Raw genomic sequence first — 20837 nt, forward strand, 5'->3', positions numbered from 1 at the left:
CTCCATCTTCGTCCCAGACTTTGGTGCTAGACGGGTGTAGGGGCGCAGGCGCGGAGGAGAAAGGGACGGAGGGCGAGCTGGGCCAGAAGTAGTAGTTGGCGCAGGGGGTGTGTGCCCAGGCTGGGAGTCCGACCCGGAAGCGCGTGTGTGGTCGAGTGTCCCCGGAGCGGGTTCGGCCGTGGGGGTGGGGGTGGCTGCGCGTGTGTCTCTCTCGAGCAGCCATGGCAGGATCGGCGCAGCAGGGGCCGATCGGGAAGCTGCGGCACCTGTGCTTCCGCTACCAGGAGTACGTGAAGCGGCATCCAGCCGCCACTGCCCAGCTAGAGAGCACCGTGCGCGGCCTCTCGTACCTGCTTCCAGGTATGGCGGGATGGGGCAGTTTCGCCTTGGAGCTGGGGGAGGGGTGGGGAGCCAGCCAGGAGCCCGAGCTTTTTCCACGCCCCCTGCCCTGGATTCACGGGGCTGCAGGTTTGCGGCAGGGATCCTGCACAGCCACCACAAGCACGACAGATCGAGGGGTGTCAGGTGCAGCCTTTCCCACCACTCAGAGGCGATGAGAATTTCTGCCTGTCATGCAGCTGTTAAAGACACGGGAGCCCCAGCAGGGGGCGGGTTGGCCGACGCCTCCCTCCTCCCAACCCCTCGGGACTGACTCTGGCGTCGCTGCCGTGATTTAGGGGAGGCTTGCTCTTTAACTCTTTCTTCGACTTCTAATGCACCCGAACTTTTACCGGTGCTTTGGGAAGCCCTTTGCCACTACCTCCCTTTCCACGACAATCTGTCAAGTAACCCAAGGTGTGACGTGCCAGAGGCATTGAAACCAAACTAATATTGTGAAACTTGCAGGTTTCAATCGCTGTCTTGACGAGCTCCTGTTGTGACGGTGCTCAGATTGCACGTTGAGCTCCGGGACTGCGCTGCTCTTTCCTTCTTAGCTGGTCACTTCACGATGCAGCCTTGAGCAGCACAACAGACTGCTTTCCGTACTGTAAAAGCAGAAAAGGAGTTTTGCTGAATCAGACCAAGAATCCTGCTAGTCCAGCCTACTACTTCGAGCTGTGGCCAGCCAGATGACTCTGGGAAGCCCTTAAGCAGTTTATAAAGGCAATCACTCTCCCCAGTGTTTGTCTACAGTGTCATTCAGAGATATACAGCTTCTGAACATTGAGGTTCTGTTTTAGCCATCATTAGTACAATATTTTGCTAGACCACTGATTTCCCCAGCCCCCTTTAAAAACCACCTGAGTGGCCATCAGCATTTATTACAGCACTAAATTCCATATTAATTATACAACATGAGAATAAGTACTTTCTGTGTTTGTTTTGAGTCTACTGCTAATTACGCCATTGAATGGCTCCAAGTTCCAGTGTTATGAGAGAACCAAATAAACAAAATTATCCACTTACCCCACAACATTCATGATTGTATAAAACTCATCATGCTCCCTCTTAAGCTCTGTTCAGGCATTACATTACATAGGAAACTGCCATATACTGAGTCAGACCATTGGTCTATCTAGCTCAGTATTGTCTTCACAGACTGGCAGCACCTTCTCCAAGGTTGCAGGCAGGAATCTCTCTCAGCCCTATCTTGGAGAAGCCAGGGAGGGAACTTGAAACCTTCTGCTCTTCCCAGAGCGGCTTCATCCCCTGTGGGGAATATCTTGCAGTGCTCACACATCAAGTCTCCCATTCAGATGCAACCAGGGCAGACCCTGCTTAGCTATGGAGGCAAGTCATGCTTGCTACCACAAGACCAGCTCTCCTCTCCTCATTGCATGTGTGTACACAAATGGCTGTACACAAGTACATGTTTTTATGTGAATGACTGTATATGGGTTTATTTAAAAGTAAATCTGGGTATAGGCCCCTTCAAATGCATGGTGCAAATAGGACATGTACTCCTGTATGAGTGTTGAACATGGCAGATGACATACCACACAGGGGTATATGAGTATGGAACACTGCATGCATGCAAGTTGCGCAAAGGCAAAACCTGCCCAAATTACATTATTTATTTATTTATTTATTTATTTATTTATTTTTCAAATTTGTACACTGCCCCAAACTTTCATTTCTAGGTGGTTTACAATGACATAAAACAGTTTAAAACACAGAAAATAAAAATCTTAAAACAATTTAAAATCAAAGTCAGATTAAAAAGCTTGGGTGAAGAGATAAATCTTCAAGTGCTTTTTAAAAGTTGTCAGAGATGGGGAGGCTTGTATTTCAGTAGGAAGTACATTCCACCATCTCGGGGCAGCAACAGAGAGGGCCTGTCCCCATGTGGCCACCAGACCAGCCGGTGGCAACTGGAGACAAACCTCTCCGGATGATGACCTCAATGGGCGATGGGGCTCATGGTGAAGAAGATGTTCTCTTAAATAAAGGTAAAGGTAAAGTGTGCCGTCAAGTCGATTTTGACTCCTGGCGCCCACAGAGCCCTGTGGTTTTCCTTTGGTAGAATACAGGAGGGGTTTACCTCAGTATGAGATGATGCCTTTTCAACATCTTCCTATATCACTGCTGCCTGATATAATACCAGCAGGGATTTGAACAGGCAGCCTGTTGTTAGTCAAGCATTTCCCCCACTGCACCGTTCCTGGGCCCTTACACAAGAGTAAGTCCATTATGTCCAGTGGCCTTACCCTTGTGTAACATCATTTGTGCAGGCAACATTACTGGACTAAAGTTCCCTTGTGCAGTATGACAGCTAATGTTTGAATAATTGTTTATGGGTACTGCTCTGTACACTCACTGTTAATATATTTGGGGGGGCACTATATTTGCATACCCCACGCCTGAACTTACTTGGAAGCCCCAGAACCTGCTCTCCACACTTAACAGCATCTATTTGAGGAGACAAATGTTGCTCTTGTGGCCAGATCTTCCTTGTGATTAGAACATGGGGATACACACCACATTCCATATAATAATGGGAAGGATTTCTCCAAGAGTACACCATTTATCTCTTCAGACAGATACTGTACGCATGGACAGGGAGCAGGATTCATACAGCTCTTATGGATGCTGTGTGCAAAATAGCATCCCCAGATTCCATAACAACTGGATTGTGAATTAAATGTAACCTATGATTAGGGCTTTAAGTCCCTCATCAAACTGACTGACTAACTGACTAGCCTCTTAAGTCATATTTTTATATAAACTAGAAGCCCCCAATAGTCTTCATAGGGAGGTGCTCCACCCCTTTGTTTCTTCTGGTTGCCCTTTTCTGCCTCTTTTCCAGTTCTACAATGTCCTTTTTGAGAAAGGGCAATCAGAATCGTGCACACTATACTTAACGTCATTACATTATGGATTTATAAAAAGACATTAGGACATGTGCCATTTTATTTTGAATCCTTTTCCTAATAACCCTGAATATGGAATTTACTGCATTCACAGTTCCATTAAACTATTTACTACAACCCGAATATCTCATTTCTGGCAATCACAGTGAGATCAGATCCCTTCAGTGTATTTTCAAATTGGGATTTATTTATTTTTAAATTGCACTAATGTGTTTCATTTGCCATTTTGTAGCCTGGTTTGAAATCCTTCATAGTCATGTGGAGTCCTTCATAATCTTCTTGGGTTCTCATTATTCCTTTGGTTTTTACCACTGCAGTGTCATCTGCAAACTTGGCTATCCCTGCTAATTTCTGATTCTAGGTCATTCCTGAATAACATTTTTAAAAAACAAAAAACAACAACCTAGCCCAGAATCTCAAATACAAATCTATAGGGGGCCTCACTGCTTGTTTCTGTCCATTGTGACAGCTGCTAGTTTATTCCCATCCTTTCCTCCTCATTCTTTAACCAGTTACTGATCCATAAGAGGACCTGTAACAATATGTTAACACTTGTATAGAGCTTTCAAGTGTTTGAAGCACTTTCTGTATATTATATTGGATCCTAACTTGCTCGTGCAAAAATGGAAGGTACTTCTGTTCACATGTTATTTTCACTTATTCCCCTTATCCCACAGCACTCTGTGCCTCAAACCCTCAGGAGCTGATTTTTGGGGAACTATGCTCAGGAGGGATCAGAGAAGTTTGCTTGTACAACCTTCCTTCTTTTGGCTGTCTTAGGATCCAACCCCTTATCTTCTTGTAACTTTAGAACAATCCTGTAAAGAGATTACTACTTCTTATCTATCTATCTATCTATCTATCTATCTATCTATCTATCTATCTATCCCCATTTTTCAGATTTTGCTGAGGTTGAGAGGGAATGGCTTAGGAGCCTTTGGTGAGGGACTTTGTCAAAACCTGTTGAAACTCAAAATTTGTGTTGTCTACTGGCACAGATACACTGCTATCCTGACTGTCAAAAGCAACTGGTTTGTTTTAGACACCTTCAAACTATCTTCTGTATGAGGCCTCTGCCAGATCTTTCAGTTAATCAGGGTGGGGATGGAACCAGATGACAGCCATCTTTTGGTCCCAAGTGTCAGTGTTACCTGATAAAGGAAATATTTGAAACCTGGGAAAGAAATCAACGTGCCCACATTTCATCAATAAAAGCAGTGTTTTCACAGAATATTCCCCAATATCTTCCTAATATATTGAAAAACATGGGGTTATGTTCCTAAAATTCTATATCAAAAGACCCCCACTAAGAAAGGACAACAGCCTACAAGAAACTGATCTTCATTGCCTTTCTCTAGTAGATAATAGGTTACAAAACTCAGGGTAGGTGAAAGGTTCTATGAGGAATCAACCTCAGGGGTGATTGAAGAACACCTTAATTTATTTGTGTAAGAGTTGCTTCAGGGGCTGTTTCCCTCCAAACACCTGCTTGGACTATTTTCAGGATTGTATGAAACAGTGGCTCATGTCTCACCTATGCTTAATTTCCAGGTCGGTTTTCTGACTCTCATGAACTGTCTGAGTTTGGTAAGTAGTGCTGGAGAATTGCAATGTCCACCTTGCTTTATGGGGCCAAAATGTGTGTGTGGGGCTAGCAGTCTCGCTAAGGACAAAACTATTCAGTGACAAATAAGCAGAATATAGCCTTTGTGAAACAGAGTACAGGATGACAAAGTAGTATATCGCATACCAAGGGCAAGATGGAACTAGACAAACCTTCTGGGTTGGGGAAGAGAGCCAAGGCAGCTGTCTACTGATGGAGTCAGATAACTGGGAAGATCTTCAGAGAGGTGGCAGTGATCACTGACCTTAATGTGATCTTTCCTTTGAAAGAGGCAAAAATCAGTGGTCTGTTTTTGCTTTCCTTGTTGATAAACATCAGTTGTGTTTGTGCTCCCCCCCTTTCTTTCTCAGTATATTCTGCTTCCAATTTGTTGATGCTGCTGAATGACTGGATCCTTCGGAAAGAGCTGCATCAGTCCCTTCCTGTGGTAAGAATCTTCTATAGGCAGGGGGTAGGGTGCATAATTTGAGACTTTGTCCAGATAAGACAGAGGTAGTATTGCTTGGATGTGTGGTTGATTCAGGAATGGAATGGTCTGGATAAGGTCACAATACCCCTTTTTTTTTTAACAAAAAAAATGTTCAAAGATATGAAGGTAGTAAGGTTTGGAGACAAAGGGAGTACATCGTTCAATCAGCAGTCAAAACAACCCATACACTGTTGCAATTTGAATAAGTTATGCAGATTAAGTATATGTATGCAATTTGCAGAACTGTATCAAAACCATAATTCACTGAATGTAGAACCTTTCCCCCCACTAAAACTTTGCACTTAGCAAGCTGTCTAACAATGTTGTCTCTTGCTGGGAGCCATAGCTTAGTGGCAGAGCACCTGCAGAAAATCTCAGGTTTAATCCGTGGCATATCCATGTAGGGCTGGAAGAGCCCCCTTGTCTAAAATTCTGGACAGCCAGTGCCAGTCATTGTGGACAGTACTCGCCTATCTGGCTGAATCATTGACTTGAGGCAGCTCCCTGTGTTCATATGTGTCTTAAGAAATGTATTGCTTGATTAGCTTAAATATCCAGCTAGTGGTCCAACAATGGCCAGATGGGGAAGTGCAGAAGCAGGGCATGATGCAGATTTGCATTGGTAATGGGCACTGCCTGGCCCCAATGTATGCTCTAAGTTATGTTCTTAGGTAATTGTTTTGTGTGAGCTCTGTTAGGAAAGCTTCGGGTTTGATAGCCTTTCTCTTGGGTGCAGCTCTCATATACAAATACAAATCTCTGTTGCTGAATGTGGGAAACTGAATGGTCTAACTGATCTAATGTAGAGGTCTACTTGCATCTTGGCTAATTCTTTTTGTGCAAAAGGACCTCTTGACCCATTACTACTCTTAGCCCCCAGCAGAATCTTCTTGCTGCAGTCTGAGAGGAGAATCCAGGCAGTACATTGCTACCAGCCAGATTGTGTTCCTTCACACCCTTGCCTGCCTCTTGCTTTGCAGTCGCTTCCCCAGCAGAAACTGCTAACTTGGCTGAGCGTCCTTGAATGCATGGAGGTCTTTTCTGAGATGGGGGCTGCCAAGGTGTGGGGCGAGACTGGCCGGTGGGCCATCATTGTCCTCATCCAGCTGGCCAAGTGAGTGTTAAATGGGTGCTGTGTAATGTATATCCTGTATAGGATGTACATATATCCTATATAACGTATATCCTATATAGGAGGGGGTGTTGTGTAATGTATATCCCCAAAGCATATGAGAACTTGTTGAAAAAGAAAGCCTGCCCAGGCCTCTTGTTTGAACGTCTGTGGAGTTAAGGTACCACAGTGCTTTAGGCTGGATGCCTCCTGCATGGCTCTTAGAGAGCATTGGGGGTGTTCTCTTTCTCTGACATTCCATCCCTTCATGATGAAGATAGGGCCTATGTACTTGGGCAAAGCGCCTCATTCCAAGTGGGCCTCCTCAAGGACCTGTAAGTGTCACAGCTGTTTTGAGTCCTCCCTACCTTTCTTCAGTTGCTTCTGTCCAGCCACATACTGTCCCAACCTCCTGCTCAGCTGCTCTCTTCGTTTCCTCCAGCGGTTGTAGCTGGAAGTTCTGGCACCCAGTTCCGTGACAAGAAACCCCCACCCCAGTTCCCTTAATCACCCATGGCATTCAGAGAGGCCAGGTGCTTCCTTGGAATGTCCTCTCTTTGGCCTTGGTGGTGGTATGTGGGGGTTCAGAGGCAGGTGCAGCTCAAAAAGGAAGGCAAATGGAGCAGCAGACTCAAGGCAAATGGAGCAGCACTCACAGATGTCTGAACAATTTGTATGTATGCCTGTTATTTCATCCAGAATGGATTTATAGGTGCTGCTTAGGACCAGTTCACAAGTCTTTACTGCTGTTGGCAAACCCACTGGCATTCAGCCCATACTCAACATATGTGAGCTACTTGTCCTAAGCCTTGACTGTGATTTTGCAAGCCACCAAGCCTCTGCTAAGTGCAAACACATGGTATGTGCCCATGGCCAAACCCCTTACACAGCCGCTTTATTGTGAACTCTCTTTGGGCCTGGATTGAAATCGAGCCATTTCCAAGCAGGATCACAAAAGCAGCTTTTGGGTGAATTGTGTGCCAGCACAAAACACAGGTGTACCCATAACCAGCCCCTTGACTGTGAATCAGCAGTTCCCAGTGTGCACCTGATGCTTACAGGCCATTGGCTTGCTCTAATCCACAGAGCCATCTTGCGCCTCCTGCTGTTGCTCTGCTACAAAGCTGGCATCCAGACATCTCCTCCCATTGTGCCACTAGACAGGAGACAGTCACTGCAGCAGAAAGGTGAGTGGTGTACATCACAGACTGCAACCACTTTGACTTAGTGAAGGGGATGGGAGGAAGTTTCGGACTCTGTTCAACTGAACGGTTTTCATATACATCAGCCCCCTGCCTTTTGAGTGATTCTGAGCAATGGAAAATCTCCATGTGTTTTTTGTATCGCTCCATGCTAGTGTTCAGTTCCAGCAATCTCCTGCACGCAGATCTTGCTGGCTTGGAAGAAGCAACAGTGTGCACGCGTGCATGCAGACCTGAGTAAAGAGGAACGTAACAGTTTTGCAGAAGGACTCAGGAAATAATAGAGGATCTGTGGTGTTGCTTCCCAGCCAGCAGGGGACAGTATCAGTCCCATCAGTTGGACCTGAATATAAGGGCATTAGAGCAGAAAACCACATGGCTCTGTGGTCGCCAGAAGTCGACACCGACTCGACAAACCTTCCCTTTAGAGCAGACATAGAGCTACAGCCAAGGCAGGTCAAGAGCTGAACCATTGTGCTTTGAAAAGAAAGGTAGAAGTCTTTGCAGCCTGGACTAAAATTTCACTGGCTGCAATGTACAGACTTTCTCCTTTATATTTTATGGTAGAGACCCCAAATGGGTGGGAGCCATGCCACCTCCTGCCACATGGTTTGGCCCCTCTTTGTGAGTGGGGACAGCGGTGGCTGGTGTGGGCGCCACTGGGGGGCAGCTGCGGGAGGCACCATTAACTGTAAATTAGTGGGTGCCTACCTCTCCTCCCACCACACCTGGAAGCTGTTCAGAACAGCAGCGCGGTGCCTAGTACCTGCTGCAGTGGAGGATCGGCTCCACCACTCAGCTGGCCTCCGCACATGCATGAAGGCCATTTGCTGGCCACGCAAATAGCCTCCACCAGCTAAGTGACGGAGCTTATCTTCCGCCGCAGCCGGTGCTGGGCAGCATGCTGCTGTTCTGAACAGCTTCCAGGTGTGGTGGGAAGAGAGGTAAGCGCCTCCTAATTTATAGTTAAAGGTGCCTCTTACCACCCCCGCAGCAGCACTTGTACTGGCTGCCGCTGGCTGGGGGTGATGGGAGTTGTAGTTCAAGGTTGGGAAGCCCTGCTTTAGGGGAGGAAAAACACCAGAGGACTACACAGTTCCAGTCTTGCGTGTGGCCTTGCTTTTACATGAACTGAACCCACTTGCTCTTCTCCTAAAGATAGGCACTTTGGCTGCAGAGCTGCAGGCTCTGTTGTCTACAGAGTTCCTTGAGACATCATCTTGTGGACATGGAGCGAGTGGGTCTTATAGTATTCTTATGTCATGGAAAGAAAGAAGAAAGATCATGGAAAACTTGGAATTGTCATTTTCTGGTGCCTTGCCTTGGTTTTGTAGAGCGCCAGCAGCTTGAAGAGGACCCAGTTTTAACTTGACTTAAACTGTCTACTTATCCCAGACCTATGAGTTTGCTGCTCTTGGCTGATGATTTGATGTTGTGATTAAGTGAATTAAAAGCTGCAAGGTGGTTCATGATCTTGCTTACTTGTCTCCTGGCAGATGTGGAGGGCAGCTCAATAGGGAAGGAGCGGATATATGTGGGAAAGCGCTCGAATCGTGTCATGAGGTCCCTCGATAGCAGTAAGCATCTTTTTCGTCTGTCTTCTGTGTCATGCCTAGGGTGGGACAGAGGCTTCTCTATGTGGTACCAGGCTGCAGATGTTTAAAAAAGACCCCCAAAGGTCCAAGGATATTCCAGAAACTAGCAGCAATTTGTGACATGTAGCATTTTACTGTTAGCTCATTAAAAGGGCAATATCCATATGAAACAGAATCTTTGTCTTAATTTCAGCCCCATCCCTGCACTCCAGACATTGGGGAGCGCCTCAGCAACGGGAGGGGAAGCAGAACCAAAGAGCAATGGAAATGGACCAGCTGCCAACCCCTTTGGGCATCCAAGAAACTATCGCTGAGTCAGTCTACGTTACACGTCCATTGCTTCACTGTATCCTCCTGGTTTTTAATGGATCTTGTAGTATATCTTGTACACCACTAGAGAGAGCTGCAGCATCAGTGTAAGGCATCTTAGTTTGGGGCTTGACTCTTAGCCGAGCTCTAGTCTTTACTTCAGTTGTTGGGCAGGAAGATCTGTTCCTATTGACTTCTCCTATTGTTCTGCCCCAACAGTAACTGTGTTGGCGCTTAGTTGCTATATTCTTGTCATGTGACTCATTGTTATTCTGCTCATACAGGCTTTGACAAGTTGTTTATATCTGCTCATTCCTTAACTCTTTTTACTAGTAATTAGTTTGGGTTTATGGGGACAGAGATCTTGGAAACCGTGGCTCCTTTCGGGAATATTGGATATTACAAGGTCAGTTTGGAGAAAAAATACTTCCAAATCTTGGCAGCAGCCCCTTCCCGGTATTGTGATTATCTGTTTTTGACTCCAGTAGTGATGCACTTTCCCCCACTTGAAAGTGGAGAAGCAGTGAGTAGCAGGAGAGGAGGCTGCCTGATTCTTCTGCTGCTCGGTATAATTTGATCTGGGATGTAACTGTGGAGCATTGTTTCAGTGCTGGGCCTCATTTTGAATCATGCAAGTAACAGTAAAGAAGAAAGTGCATTTGAGCATGTCCAGAATTTCTCACCACTGATTAAAGCCCTGTACATGTGCAATCAGGCAGGGGGAAGGGAGTTCAGGTTAGAGAGAGCATTACTCCCAGGCAGTCTTAAGGCCCAGAAACTCTTATGGTTATGCATGAATGACATGGAAAGTAGGGATGTCCACAAATTAATGATTTGAAAGGTGTGGTGGGAACTTTTAAGAGTGAAAAGAGCAGGTCTGCACCTGCTCCAGGAGCAGGTACAGGCCTGTTCTCCTCACTCTTAAAGGTTCCCCACCGCACCTTTCAAATCATCGGTTCATGCACATCCCTAATGAAAGGGGGTAAGGTTTCTTCTTCTGGGAAGAACAAAGAGGAAAGGCACACCAAGCCACAGAAGCTGCCCCTTGTGACTTCTCTGCTCTTCCTTCTGCAGTTTGAGTTTATTGAGTGACACAAAAGACCTCAACAAGCGTGAGCGTGTGGAGCTGAGACGCCGGACTGTCCTGCTACTCTACTACTTGCTGAGATCTCCCTTCTATGACAGATATTCTGAGTGAGTCCGCCAGGCTGGCTTCTGCCCACTGCAGCGGAAGCAAATCCCACCCCCTTCTACAAGAAATATGGAGTAGCATCCAGAGTAAGAGGTGCAGTCCGGACTAAGACAGGTCCTGTGACCCTCAGACATATTTTGGGACTTGGGAGGAAAGGGGAAATTGTTTTTAAAAATTCACTCTCTCCCCACTGCCACCACCATACCTGCAGAAACGTTACGCCCATACATGTTTTACCCTGGATGCTCCCCCATATGATTTCTGAATGAGGAGGGTGCCCTGGCCCCTCAAATCCTGTGGCTGGTCAGCACTGTTCCCTCGAGCATGCGTGCACACACAACACTCCAGACACCCACACAGCTGTTCGTCCTGCTTTTTCGTAACCGGGGCCAGGGGCGCAGTCGGTTGCAGCCGCCATGCCCACTGTCATGTTCCCTCTCAGGCATCTGGTGGCTGTCCCCCGTCTCCTGATATCCATGCTGCACAGCACAGCCAGAGGCTGCTGCAACCGGGGCGGTGGCTGGCTGGGCGAGGGAGGCAGAGCAGCCCAAGTTGCTCCCCCACCTTGTCATAGCAGGCACTGCGAGCAAGCGAGCATGTGTTGGGTTTGAGTTGCATTGCAGAAGCCCAGCAAGCAGCATGTGAGGGAGCAGAGAGCGCTGCTGTCTGTGTTTGTGTGACTCAGGGATTTTTCCTGCATCACAACAGCTTGGCCAGGGCAGCCTGCTGCATAAAAGGTCAAAAATTACAAGAAGAAATTTCTCTCTCTCTCTCTCTCTCTATATATATATAGGTAGCAATTCAATGTACGTTATGGTTCCCCACCCCAGATCCATATCTCTCCCATTTATAATTTGCTCTTCACCCACCTTAGACGTCTACAAACAAACCTCAGTTATTATCCCTAAAGTTCCTTTAGATTTAGAGCTATACCCATGGTGACAAAAAAGTTTGTTTTGACATATGCTTCAGTTAGGTTTGGCATCCTATATTAATTCACCAGAATAATCTCCCAATTCTGAAGAAGTTACTGCCATGGGATGGGATATCCACTAAAGCAAAAGCTGCTTACTCGTGAGTAATACCACTGAGTAAAGGCTGACAATAAAGATAAGAGACTGTAGTTTTTCCCTTCCTGCCCCCGGTTAACTAAGTCTTTCTAAATATCTGATCCCACTGGTTGCCTGGTGATGAGATAATAAATCAACTCCTCTTTTGGTACAATTTCTTTTTCTATATGTTTCTTCTTTAACAAAATTGTAAAGATTATAAATCTTATGTTTTTGACAAAATCTTAAAGTTTTTTCAGAAAAATTCTGAATATCATATTGAATATCACTTAAACATGCGTCTTTAATATTCTTTTCTTTTTAGAAAATATTTTTTCTTTTTCAGGAAAATTCTGAATATTATTTTAACTATTATTGAGATCATTGAGTGTTAAAAATCTGCTGAGAACAATAATAGCTAAATTATGATATTCAGAATTTTTCTGGGAGGAAAAACAATATTTTCTGGGGGGAAAGACTCATGTTTAAGTAATGAAAACAGCCATAATTACATTTCCTAGATAATTAACTGAAGGTTTTTGTTCTGTGTGTGATCCAGTTATTCCACATCTTGTCTACTGAGGAAATCTAGCACTATTCGCCAAGAATTATCAAATTCTGTTAAGTGGCAGAGAAGATAATAGAGTAGAGCAAGCAGAAGCCTAACCCAGTATGGTATGGTTCTGCCAAGATTGGTTTTGACCTAGTACGATGTGAAGATGCTACTTTCAGAAAAGCTCAGGCAGAATAATTTTTGTCTTTATGGAATTTGAAGAGCTTGGCTTCAAACCAGAAGCTAGCATATAGCTATGAATCCAATTTTATAAATAGAATAAATATTATATATTTTTTATTATAATTTTATAAATAGAATTGCAAATTTTTTATTGTTGTTGTTTACACAACCAGACAATGTTATTGACTGGTTTGTTTTATCCAGACATCGAGTCCTTCCCAAGGACTTGGGATGGCTGGATTTTATTATCAATGCTGTTGCTGTTATTATAGATATCGTCACAGAATATAGGGTGTTCCCAGTAATGTTGCTTTTTGTAGTTGGCTGATGGTGATTTCTGTGGCCCCTATGGTGCTGAGGTGCTCTTCAAGGTCTTTTGGAATTGCACCCAGGGCGCCAATTACCACTGGGATTACTTTGGTCTTTTTCTGCCACAGCCTTTCAATTTCAATTTGTAGCTCTTTGTATTTTGTTATTTTTTCTGTTTCTTTTTCTTCTATTCTGTTATTCCCTGGTATTGCTATGTTGATTATTTTGACTTGTTTTTCTTTCTTCTCGGCTACAGTTATATCTGGTGTATTGTGTGGCAGATGTTTGTCTGTTTGTAGTTGAAAGTCCCATAATATATTTGCATCTTCATTTTCTACAACTTTCTCAATTTTCCCAACAATTTTTGGCTACAGGTAGCTTATATTTTTTGCAAATGTTCCTGTGTATCATCCCTGCTACCTTGTCATGCCTTTGTTTGTAGTCAGTCTGTGCGATATTATTATTATTATTAATTTGATTTCTATACCGCCCTTCCAAAAATGGCTCAGGGCGGTTTACACAGAGAAATAATAAATAAATTTCCTTCAATATTTATGTGTATGCGCATGCATACACAGTATCTACAGTGGCACATAATAATGCATATGTGTGCACACTGCCTTGATATTGCCATCCAGAACCTCATTCCACTCACTGATGAAAGAAATTAGAGGGAATACTGCTTGTCAGCATTCATTGTTCTGACTGGGTTGATCTGCTGCTGTTTCAAGGGACCCTTTTCCATTGGGACGGAAACTGTTCCCAGGGGCTCACCTGTTTTTCCTCCATTCCCTTAGGGGCAGGATCCTCTTCCTGCTGCGCCTGCTTGCAGATTACATCCCTGGAGTTGGCTTAGTCACGCGTAAGTAAATGGTTGCTGAAGCTGTTTTTCCAAAGGAAGGAGATAACAGGTGAAGGAAAACTCAGATTATCTTCCATCAGTCTCAAGAAACATCTGCATGCTTGTTCAAAGGGTCCTCCTCAAGTTGCCATTGGCTTAAATGAGGGACAGTCCAGGGGTATGGAAAGGAGCAGGGTTGGAAAATCCCAGGCTCCAAATCATTTCATGTCGTTGCCTAGAAATCAGAACTATTTCCTCAGATATCTGTGGGGCTTGGCAGCTAAAAATACTAGCTTGTAGGCATGTAAGCCATTTCAGCCTTAGAAAGGAGGAGGTGGCTAGTAACTTTACTGCTACAGCTTTTGCAGACACTGCCTGCCATTCTTCTGTATATCTCCACAGCCATGAGGGTTAGTGACTTTTCAGATCTGGCAACTGGAAGATTCTCTGCAAAATCTGAAATGTGAGGTTCTTGCAGCCATTCTCTGCTCCCAAACCATGTTTTCCTCCTAACGGCACAGGAAGATGTATGTAGGGGGCCCAGTTGCTTAGGGACCGAACAGTGCTGTAGTGTATTTGGTGCTCTCCTGACCAGGCCTGCTTTTTAGCCATGTGAAACCATCCCTTTCCCCTCTGCCCTCCAGGTTCTTGCCCATCTGTGGTTCCTTCTTCAGGGTAATTTGGGAAAGCCCCTTGCCAGGATGCAGCTTTAAGGCCTTCCTTACCGTCAGCTCTTTGCACTGACTTTTATTTCATTTCAGGGCCACTGATGGATTACTTGCCAGCCTGGCAGAAAATCTATTTCTACAACTGGGGATGATCTGGCCTGAGCTTGGTTGTTGCAGCCGGGGATGGCTCAGGCTAAAAGCAGAAGCTTGTGGTGACAGGATGACTTTATACAGAGGGAGCCAGCCATATGGCTTTAAAAAAAAATCATGTCTTTCTGTGGTTTATGCTAATGGTTAAAGAGATTCCTACAGAAAGGAGAGTACAGCTTCTAAGTATCTTCCTGTGCACTATGAACACTGCAGTGAATGGGACCTAAAGCACTTATGCTGTTCCTCTTTCCAATCTGATTACTGACCTGGAGATGGGTCCCTTTTTGTATGTATTTTGTATGGCTGCAAGTTAATAAAGCCAGGGTCGGCAATGCTTTTGGGCCAGCTGGTCTGGTGTCTTGAATGTTGGGATGTGCACCACAAGAAGTAAAGTCTCTTACTTCCAGGCAGGCTACTGGGTGGTCTAGGAACTAGTCATAGGAACATAAGCTGCCATATCCTGAGTTAGACCATTGACTGGCAGTGGCTCTCCAAGGTTTCAGAAAGGGTCTTTCCCAGCCCTACCTGGAAATGCCAGGGACCTTCTGCATGCAAAGCAGATGTTCTTGAACTTGGGACCTTCTACATGCAAACCAGATGTTCTGCCACTGAGTTATGGCCCATGATCAGGAGGGTGGAAGGCAGAGAATTGTGCATGATTTATTTATGTATTGTTATGTATATTTATATTTCTCCCCAAACTCACATCTCTGGGTGGTTTAGAACATAACACGAATTAAAACAAGAATTAAAACATTTAAAACAAACCACAATTCTACAAGGTAATTAATAGCTTGGGTGAATAAATGCATCTTAAAGATCTTTTTAAAAGCTGTCAGAGATGGAGAGGCTCTTATTTTGGCAGGGAGCACCTTCCAAAGCCTTGGGGTGGCAGCAGCTGGTGACCACTGGTGATTCATTTCTAAAGGGAGAGCGAGGAGAGCTGAAACTCACCTGGCAACATTTTCTTCCAATTTCAGAGATGTGTCTGGTTGGATTACTCAGTGCAGAAGGGAAAGGCATCATACACATGCTCAAAGTCACTTTAATTTTTACTCCACATATTTCAGGACTAAGGCCTCCTTGAAAATAAAAACAAAAACATGCTCTTTTCCAGGCTCAAATTAAGCAATTGCTGCTCTTCATGTAAACTTGCCGCTTTTCTGGCTGCAAGGCCAGGTGTGTGTCTATTTCTGCAGAGACAAGGATGTGTATGTGTGTGCATGCGCGCATGAGTTGTGTGTGTGTGTGTGTGTGTGTGTGTGTGTGTGTGTGTGTGTGAGTGAGTGAGAGAGAGAGAGACAGAGAGAGAGAGAGAGAGAGAGAGAGAAATGTGCACGTGTGTGAGATGTGCAATGGTTGGCAAGGAACTTAGCAAGCCTTTGACTAGCTCAGACAGCAAGTCGAGAATACTCTTGGGTATTATTTTCCTTGGCCAAGTTCCAGGGGTCCATATGCTGCTCAGCAGGGGCCTGGTACACCAGGGGCGGAGGCTGCTGGTCTTTCTCCACTGCTAGTCTGCTTAATTTCCTGTCACTCCCTTCAAGATATTAAGCTCCACAGCTTGTAGCCATCTTGTTAATAGTCAGTGAGTGCTGCAAGAGGTGGCAGAACAACCGCCAGCCACTAAGGAGCTGGCAAACAAGGCCAGAGACCCTTGCAAATTGGTTAATAGTCCCTAAATTAAGTTCTCTGCCAACAAAACACAAAGGCCAGAGCCGATGCCTAGGTTAAATAAATTGAAGCAGTTGCCCTAACAGAGATATAAGGAGTAATCAAGTACTTCATCAAAGCCCTTTATTTATACAGTTACTGATACAGGACATAATGCTTGTGCTGTCTCCCTACTCAGTTGTCTGTTGTCAATATCTGCTGCTGCTTTTGCTAGACTGCATTTACTGATATGCTGCTCTTCTGAGTGTCTTCATTTCGTTTCTACCAGTCAAGTCCAGTACAGTTAAAGCATTCGTCTTGTCAGGCTTTACTGTGAGTCAGCATACCCCAGGCATCTTAAAGACTCACCAGTTTCAGAAGATGATATGGGAAATTATCAATGTCAAGGTCCTTTTTAAAATCCTTTTAAAAACAATGTCCTTTTTAAAATCCTTTTAAAAACAATGTCCTTTTAAAAATCCTTTTAAAAATATGTTGGCAATAAGCCCTCTATAACAAAATGATAGGAAGACTGCCCTCCGTTTTAGACCATTTGGTATCACATTTCTACCTGTCATAACCACCCTGAGCCATTTTTGGAAGGGCGGCATATAAATCAAATAAATAAATATCTTGGGTAAAAACTTGTAAGGAAATGCAATTCCTTTCCCCCAGAAGTCTTCATATACAGGAACAGATATCTGCAGTGGAATAATGCTATTGATATTCAAACAAACTTACTAACAAAGAAAATTTCTTTGTATTGCAAGTAAACTCCGCAGAAGACATGTTGAGAGGTTAGATGCGGGCATAGTATAGTAGGAGGGTGAACAGATTTTATCTAGACAAAATTCTTTATGTATGATACTCTTACTGTACTGTTTCTATTGCAGTTTCTTTTGATGTTTCTGAAGTGACGTGTAGTTTTGTGTGTGGTTTTGTTGTATTGAGTGGCCGTTGGCTGTACTAAACTACTACTACTACTAGATTAGTTACACCCTAAAAAAAACTAACAAAGAAAAGCCCAGACTATAAGTCTGTGGAGGAGCTAGACCAACTCTGGATCAGGTTCTTGCCCAATTCCCTTTTCCCTGTAATAAGTGGGCACCACTGCTACTGCTGCCTCCTCCTCCTCCTCCTCCACATCCTCGAAAAGAGATCTTAAAGCAGAGAGATCTGTGAGAGAAATAACCATCCCCTGCTACCAAGAGCTAAAGGACTCCCCTTTTCTCCTGGCCCACAGTCTTGTAGACTGGACAAACAGTTTCATGGGATGCAAGTTTCTGTGTTTGTTCACTGGTCCAGGCCAGATTCTTCAAGTTAAAAGATTTAGGGTCTGGAATGGGACCCTAAACTATCCTTATGAAGCATAAGTGGGTGGGGGGGTCACTCTTTTGGAGAGAATTCATATCCTTGGAGAATCTAGGTGGATCCTAAAACTGTAGATATTCATAGCATGTTTTTTCCTAGGCAAAATAATTCACAACTTCCATGGGACAAAATGGAGAATTTCAGTTCTGCCACATGGAGAAAGGGGAGCTGAGAGGAACTAACTTGCCCAATTAGTTCTTAGGAGGTGAAGATGGATTCCCACTATTGCCCAACTAGAGATGGTTTTTCCAGGGCTATGTGGGCTAGGCCACACCTTTCAGGTAGTACTTATGCAAATAGGGACAGGCATGCATTTTAATGCAAGTAATTGAAAGAGCCCAAGGATCAAAACCTGGGAATGTGTCCTGTTTTCCTGAAGGAAACCCCTGCCCCGCAGGACATGACACCTTTTAAGCAGATTTACTGGGGCCACAGGTAACATATATCCCACCTATGGTACCAGGAATGTAACTAAGACATCAGTATGAAGATTCTTGTATATAAACATGGATTTTTTTCCTCTACAAAGGGTGGTTTAACTACAACTAGACCAATTTCAAACTGGCTTTAGAGCGGGCTATGGGGTTGAGTCTGCCTTGGCCTGATGGATGACTTGTACCAGGGAATCGACATAGGGAGTGTGACTCTGCTGGTTCTTTTGGATCTCTCAGCGGCATTCGATACCACCGACCATGGTATCTTTCTGGATTGCCTGGGGGAGTTGGGGATAGGAGGCACTGCTTTGCAGTGGTTGCGCTCTTATCTCAGGCGGATTCCAGATGGTGGAGCTTGGTGACGGTTGCTCTTCGAAACGGGAACTATTATATGGAATCCCTCAGGGCTCTATTCTGTCACCAATGTTTTTTAATATCTACATGAAACTGCTGAGTGAGGACATCACAAGATTTGGTGCAGGGTGTTATCAGTATGCTGATGGCACCCAAATCAAGGGCGGAGCCAGCATTGGGCCAACGGGTTCAAAGAACCCAGGCCGCTGACCAATCAGGGGCCACGAGAGCAGCCTCAACACGCCCCCCACCTCTGACGTCAGACGCGGGGGTGGTAGTTTAGCTCCCGAGCGGGGCCCGCACGGCCCCTTCGGGAGCTAAACTAAGGCTGGTGCTGCATTTGCAGTGCCAGCCAGGAGCGGCTCGTCCCTGCAAAGGCAGGGAAGAGTCGCTCCTGGCTGTGCGCTGCGAACGCAGCACCAGCCTAACTAGCTCCTGATGGGGCCGCGCGGCCCCTTCAGGAGCTAAAAGACTGGTGCTGCCTTCGCAACGCATCCCAGAGCGGCTCTTCCGCAGGGAAGAGCCGTTCCTGGGTTGCGCTGCGAAGGCAACACCAGCCTTAGTTTAACTGCTGAAGGGGCCGCGTGGCCCCTTCAGCAGTTAAATTGCAACTCCTGAGCCTCCTCAAGGCTCCGTTCGGGAGCCAGACCACGCCCCCCGCGTCTGATGTCAGACGTGGGGACGTGGCTAGACCCTACGTCTGACGTCAGACGTGGGGGGCGGGGCTACCGGGGGCACCCGCCACGGCCGCACAGGGGCCGCCAGTGGGCTGGCTACGCCCCTGACCCAAATCTATTTCTCCTTATCATCATCAGGAAATGGCATTCACTCCCTAAATGCCTGCCTACAGGCAGTAATGGACTGGAGGGGGGCGGGTTACAAATTGAAGCTGAATCCAAGCAAGATGGAGGTGCTCATTGTGGGGGATTGGAATCTGAGCAATGAGTTAGATCTTTCTGTGCTGGATGGGGTTACACTCCCCCAGAAGTTACGCAGCTTGGAGTGCTCTTGGATCCACACCTCACCCTGGTATCTCAGGTGGAGGCTATGGCCAGGAGTGCTTTCCATCAACTTCAGCTGATTCAACAGCTGCATCCATTCCTTGAAGAGAAAAATCTCAAAAAATAGTAGTTCATCAACTGGTAACCTCCAGGCTCAACTACTGCAATGCGCTCTATGTGGGGCTGCCTTTGTACGTAGTTTGGAAACCTCAAAATGCGGCATTTAGACTGGTCTCTGGGACAACCCGGAAAGACCATATTATGCCTGTTTTAAAATAGTTGCACTGGCTGCCGATATGTTTCAGGGCAAAATACAAAGTGCTGGTTATTACCTTTAAATCCCTGAACGGCTACCTTAGAGGGCACCTTCTGTATGATCCCCATCACACATTGAGGTCATATTGAGAGGTCCATCTCCAGTTACCACCAGTGCGTCTGGTGGCAACTCGGAACCGGGCCTTTTCTGTAGCTGCTCCTGGCCTATGGAATGCACTCCCGGCAGATATCCACAGTTTAAGCTCTCTGTTGGCCTTTAAGAGAGCCCTAAAGACTTACTTGTTCGGCCTGGCCTTCCAAGGTTTTTAAATTTTGATTATTTTAATTAAGTAAGTATTTTAATTGGTTTTAAATTGTGTTAACATTGTTTTTATATATTTTCAAGTAGTGTGTTTTAAATTATATTTGTTTTTATGTTTTTTAAACTAGTTGTACACTGCCCAGAGCCTCTGGATGAGATGGTTTATAAACGTAATAAATAAATAAAATAATTAATAACACAACTGAGTGTGGAGGAGAAAGATGGAACAAGAAGAAAGGGGATGAGTTGTGGACAACTGCTGAAGACATGATCTTTCTGAAAAGCAATCTAGTACACTCTAGGTTGCCACTATGTGTCAAGGCTGGGCTTCTGAGCCATTAGCAGTTGTATGATGGGAAGAACTTAACCAGTACAGCTTCTCTTGGCATGGAGATGCTGTGGTTATGAAAGCTTTATCTGTAGAACATCTGTCTGTCATACAGCTATCATGGATGGTTAAAGGCACTTAAGCCCTTTTAAAAAGAAGCAACAACCCTACATTGGACAAAGAGTAAGAAATGTTGAGTGGGATGAGGGACAACCAATAAAATGCTTGAAAGCTTTGAAGAAGTGATTTTATGGGGGAGAGGAGGAAGGAGGGGGATTTATGACTATGTTAATGAAATTGGTTGTGAAGATCATTGCTTCCAGGATGGACAAGTACAATGTGTTGGTCCAGGCTTGTTGTTCTAAAATCAAGCTTGGCCACATTGCTTTGGAAATCTATACTGTGAACCACACAGCTGTTTTGGATTGGGCAGTATGAAAATGAAACCAAGTAAATAAATTTAGTGTGAGAAAGAATGCATTTACCCACACAGGCCTGTAAGTGTCCTTGCCTTTCATTCATAGGTTATCTCTGCATTGGCCAGAACTATTGT

At 45.1% G+C, this 20837-nt stretch overlaps 1 protein-coding gene and 1 long non-coding RNA gene across 3 annotated transcripts; one reads left to right on the plus strand and one right to left on the minus strand.

Annotated features, from left to right (window-relative positions):
* The first annotated feature begins 5 nt into the window (after window positions 1-5).
* PEX16 (peroxisomal biogenesis factor 16) lies at window positions 6-14911 on the plus strand. 2 transcript variants are annotated; one of them, XM_053285536.1, is made up of 11 exons: window positions 9-360; window positions 4863-4898; window positions 5286-5362; window positions 6385-6518; window positions 7602-7702; window positions 9214-9294; window positions 9506-9658; window positions 9955-10027; window positions 10696-10815; window positions 13705-13769; window positions 14510-14911. In XM_053285536.1, the coding sequence occupies exons 1-11, from the start codon at window positions 222-224 to the stop codon at window positions 14566-14568; spliced, it is 1038 nt and encodes a 345-aa protein (XP_053141511.1). In that variant the 5' UTR covers window positions 9-221; the 3' UTR covers window positions 14569-14911. The 2 variants fall into 2 exon arrangements, with proteins under 2 accessions (XP_053141512.1, XP_053141511.1); XM_053285537.1 differs by lacking the exon at window positions 9214-9294 and having other exon boundaries at window positions 6-360.
* LOC128340439 (uncharacterized) lies at window positions 13663-20807 on the minus strand. Its single transcript, XR_008313719.1, has 3 exons — window positions 20770-20807; window positions 15521-15648; window positions 13663-13790 (listed from the first exon to the last, which is right to left on the minus strand). It is a non-coding gene; the product is annotated as an uncharacterized LOC128340439 (long non-coding RNA).
* Between the last annotated feature and the right edge of the window lie 30 nt (window positions 20808-20837).

This window comes from Hemicordylus capensis, chromosome 1 (genome assembly GCF_027244095.1).
Source record: "Hemicordylus capensis ecotype Gifberg chromosome 1, rHemCap1.1.pri, whole genome shotgun sequence".
In the NCBI taxonomy this organism is placed as follows: Eukaryota; Metazoa; Chordata; class Lepidosauria; order Squamata; family Cordylidae; genus Hemicordylus; species Hemicordylus capensis.

Coding starts and splice junctions, on each gene's coding strand:
- PEX16 (XM_053285536.1), top strand. CDS start 222: ATGGCAGGATCGGCGCAGCAGGGGCCGATCGGGAAGCTGCGGCACCTG. Junction 9,295..9,505: donor CATGAGGTCCCTCGATAGCA/GTAAGCATCTTT, acceptor TCTTAATTTCAG/CCCCATCCCTGCACTCCAGA. Junction 13,770..14,509: donor TGGAGTTGGCTTAGTCACGC/GTAAGTAAATGG, acceptor ATTTCATTTCAG/GGCCACTGATGGATTACTTG.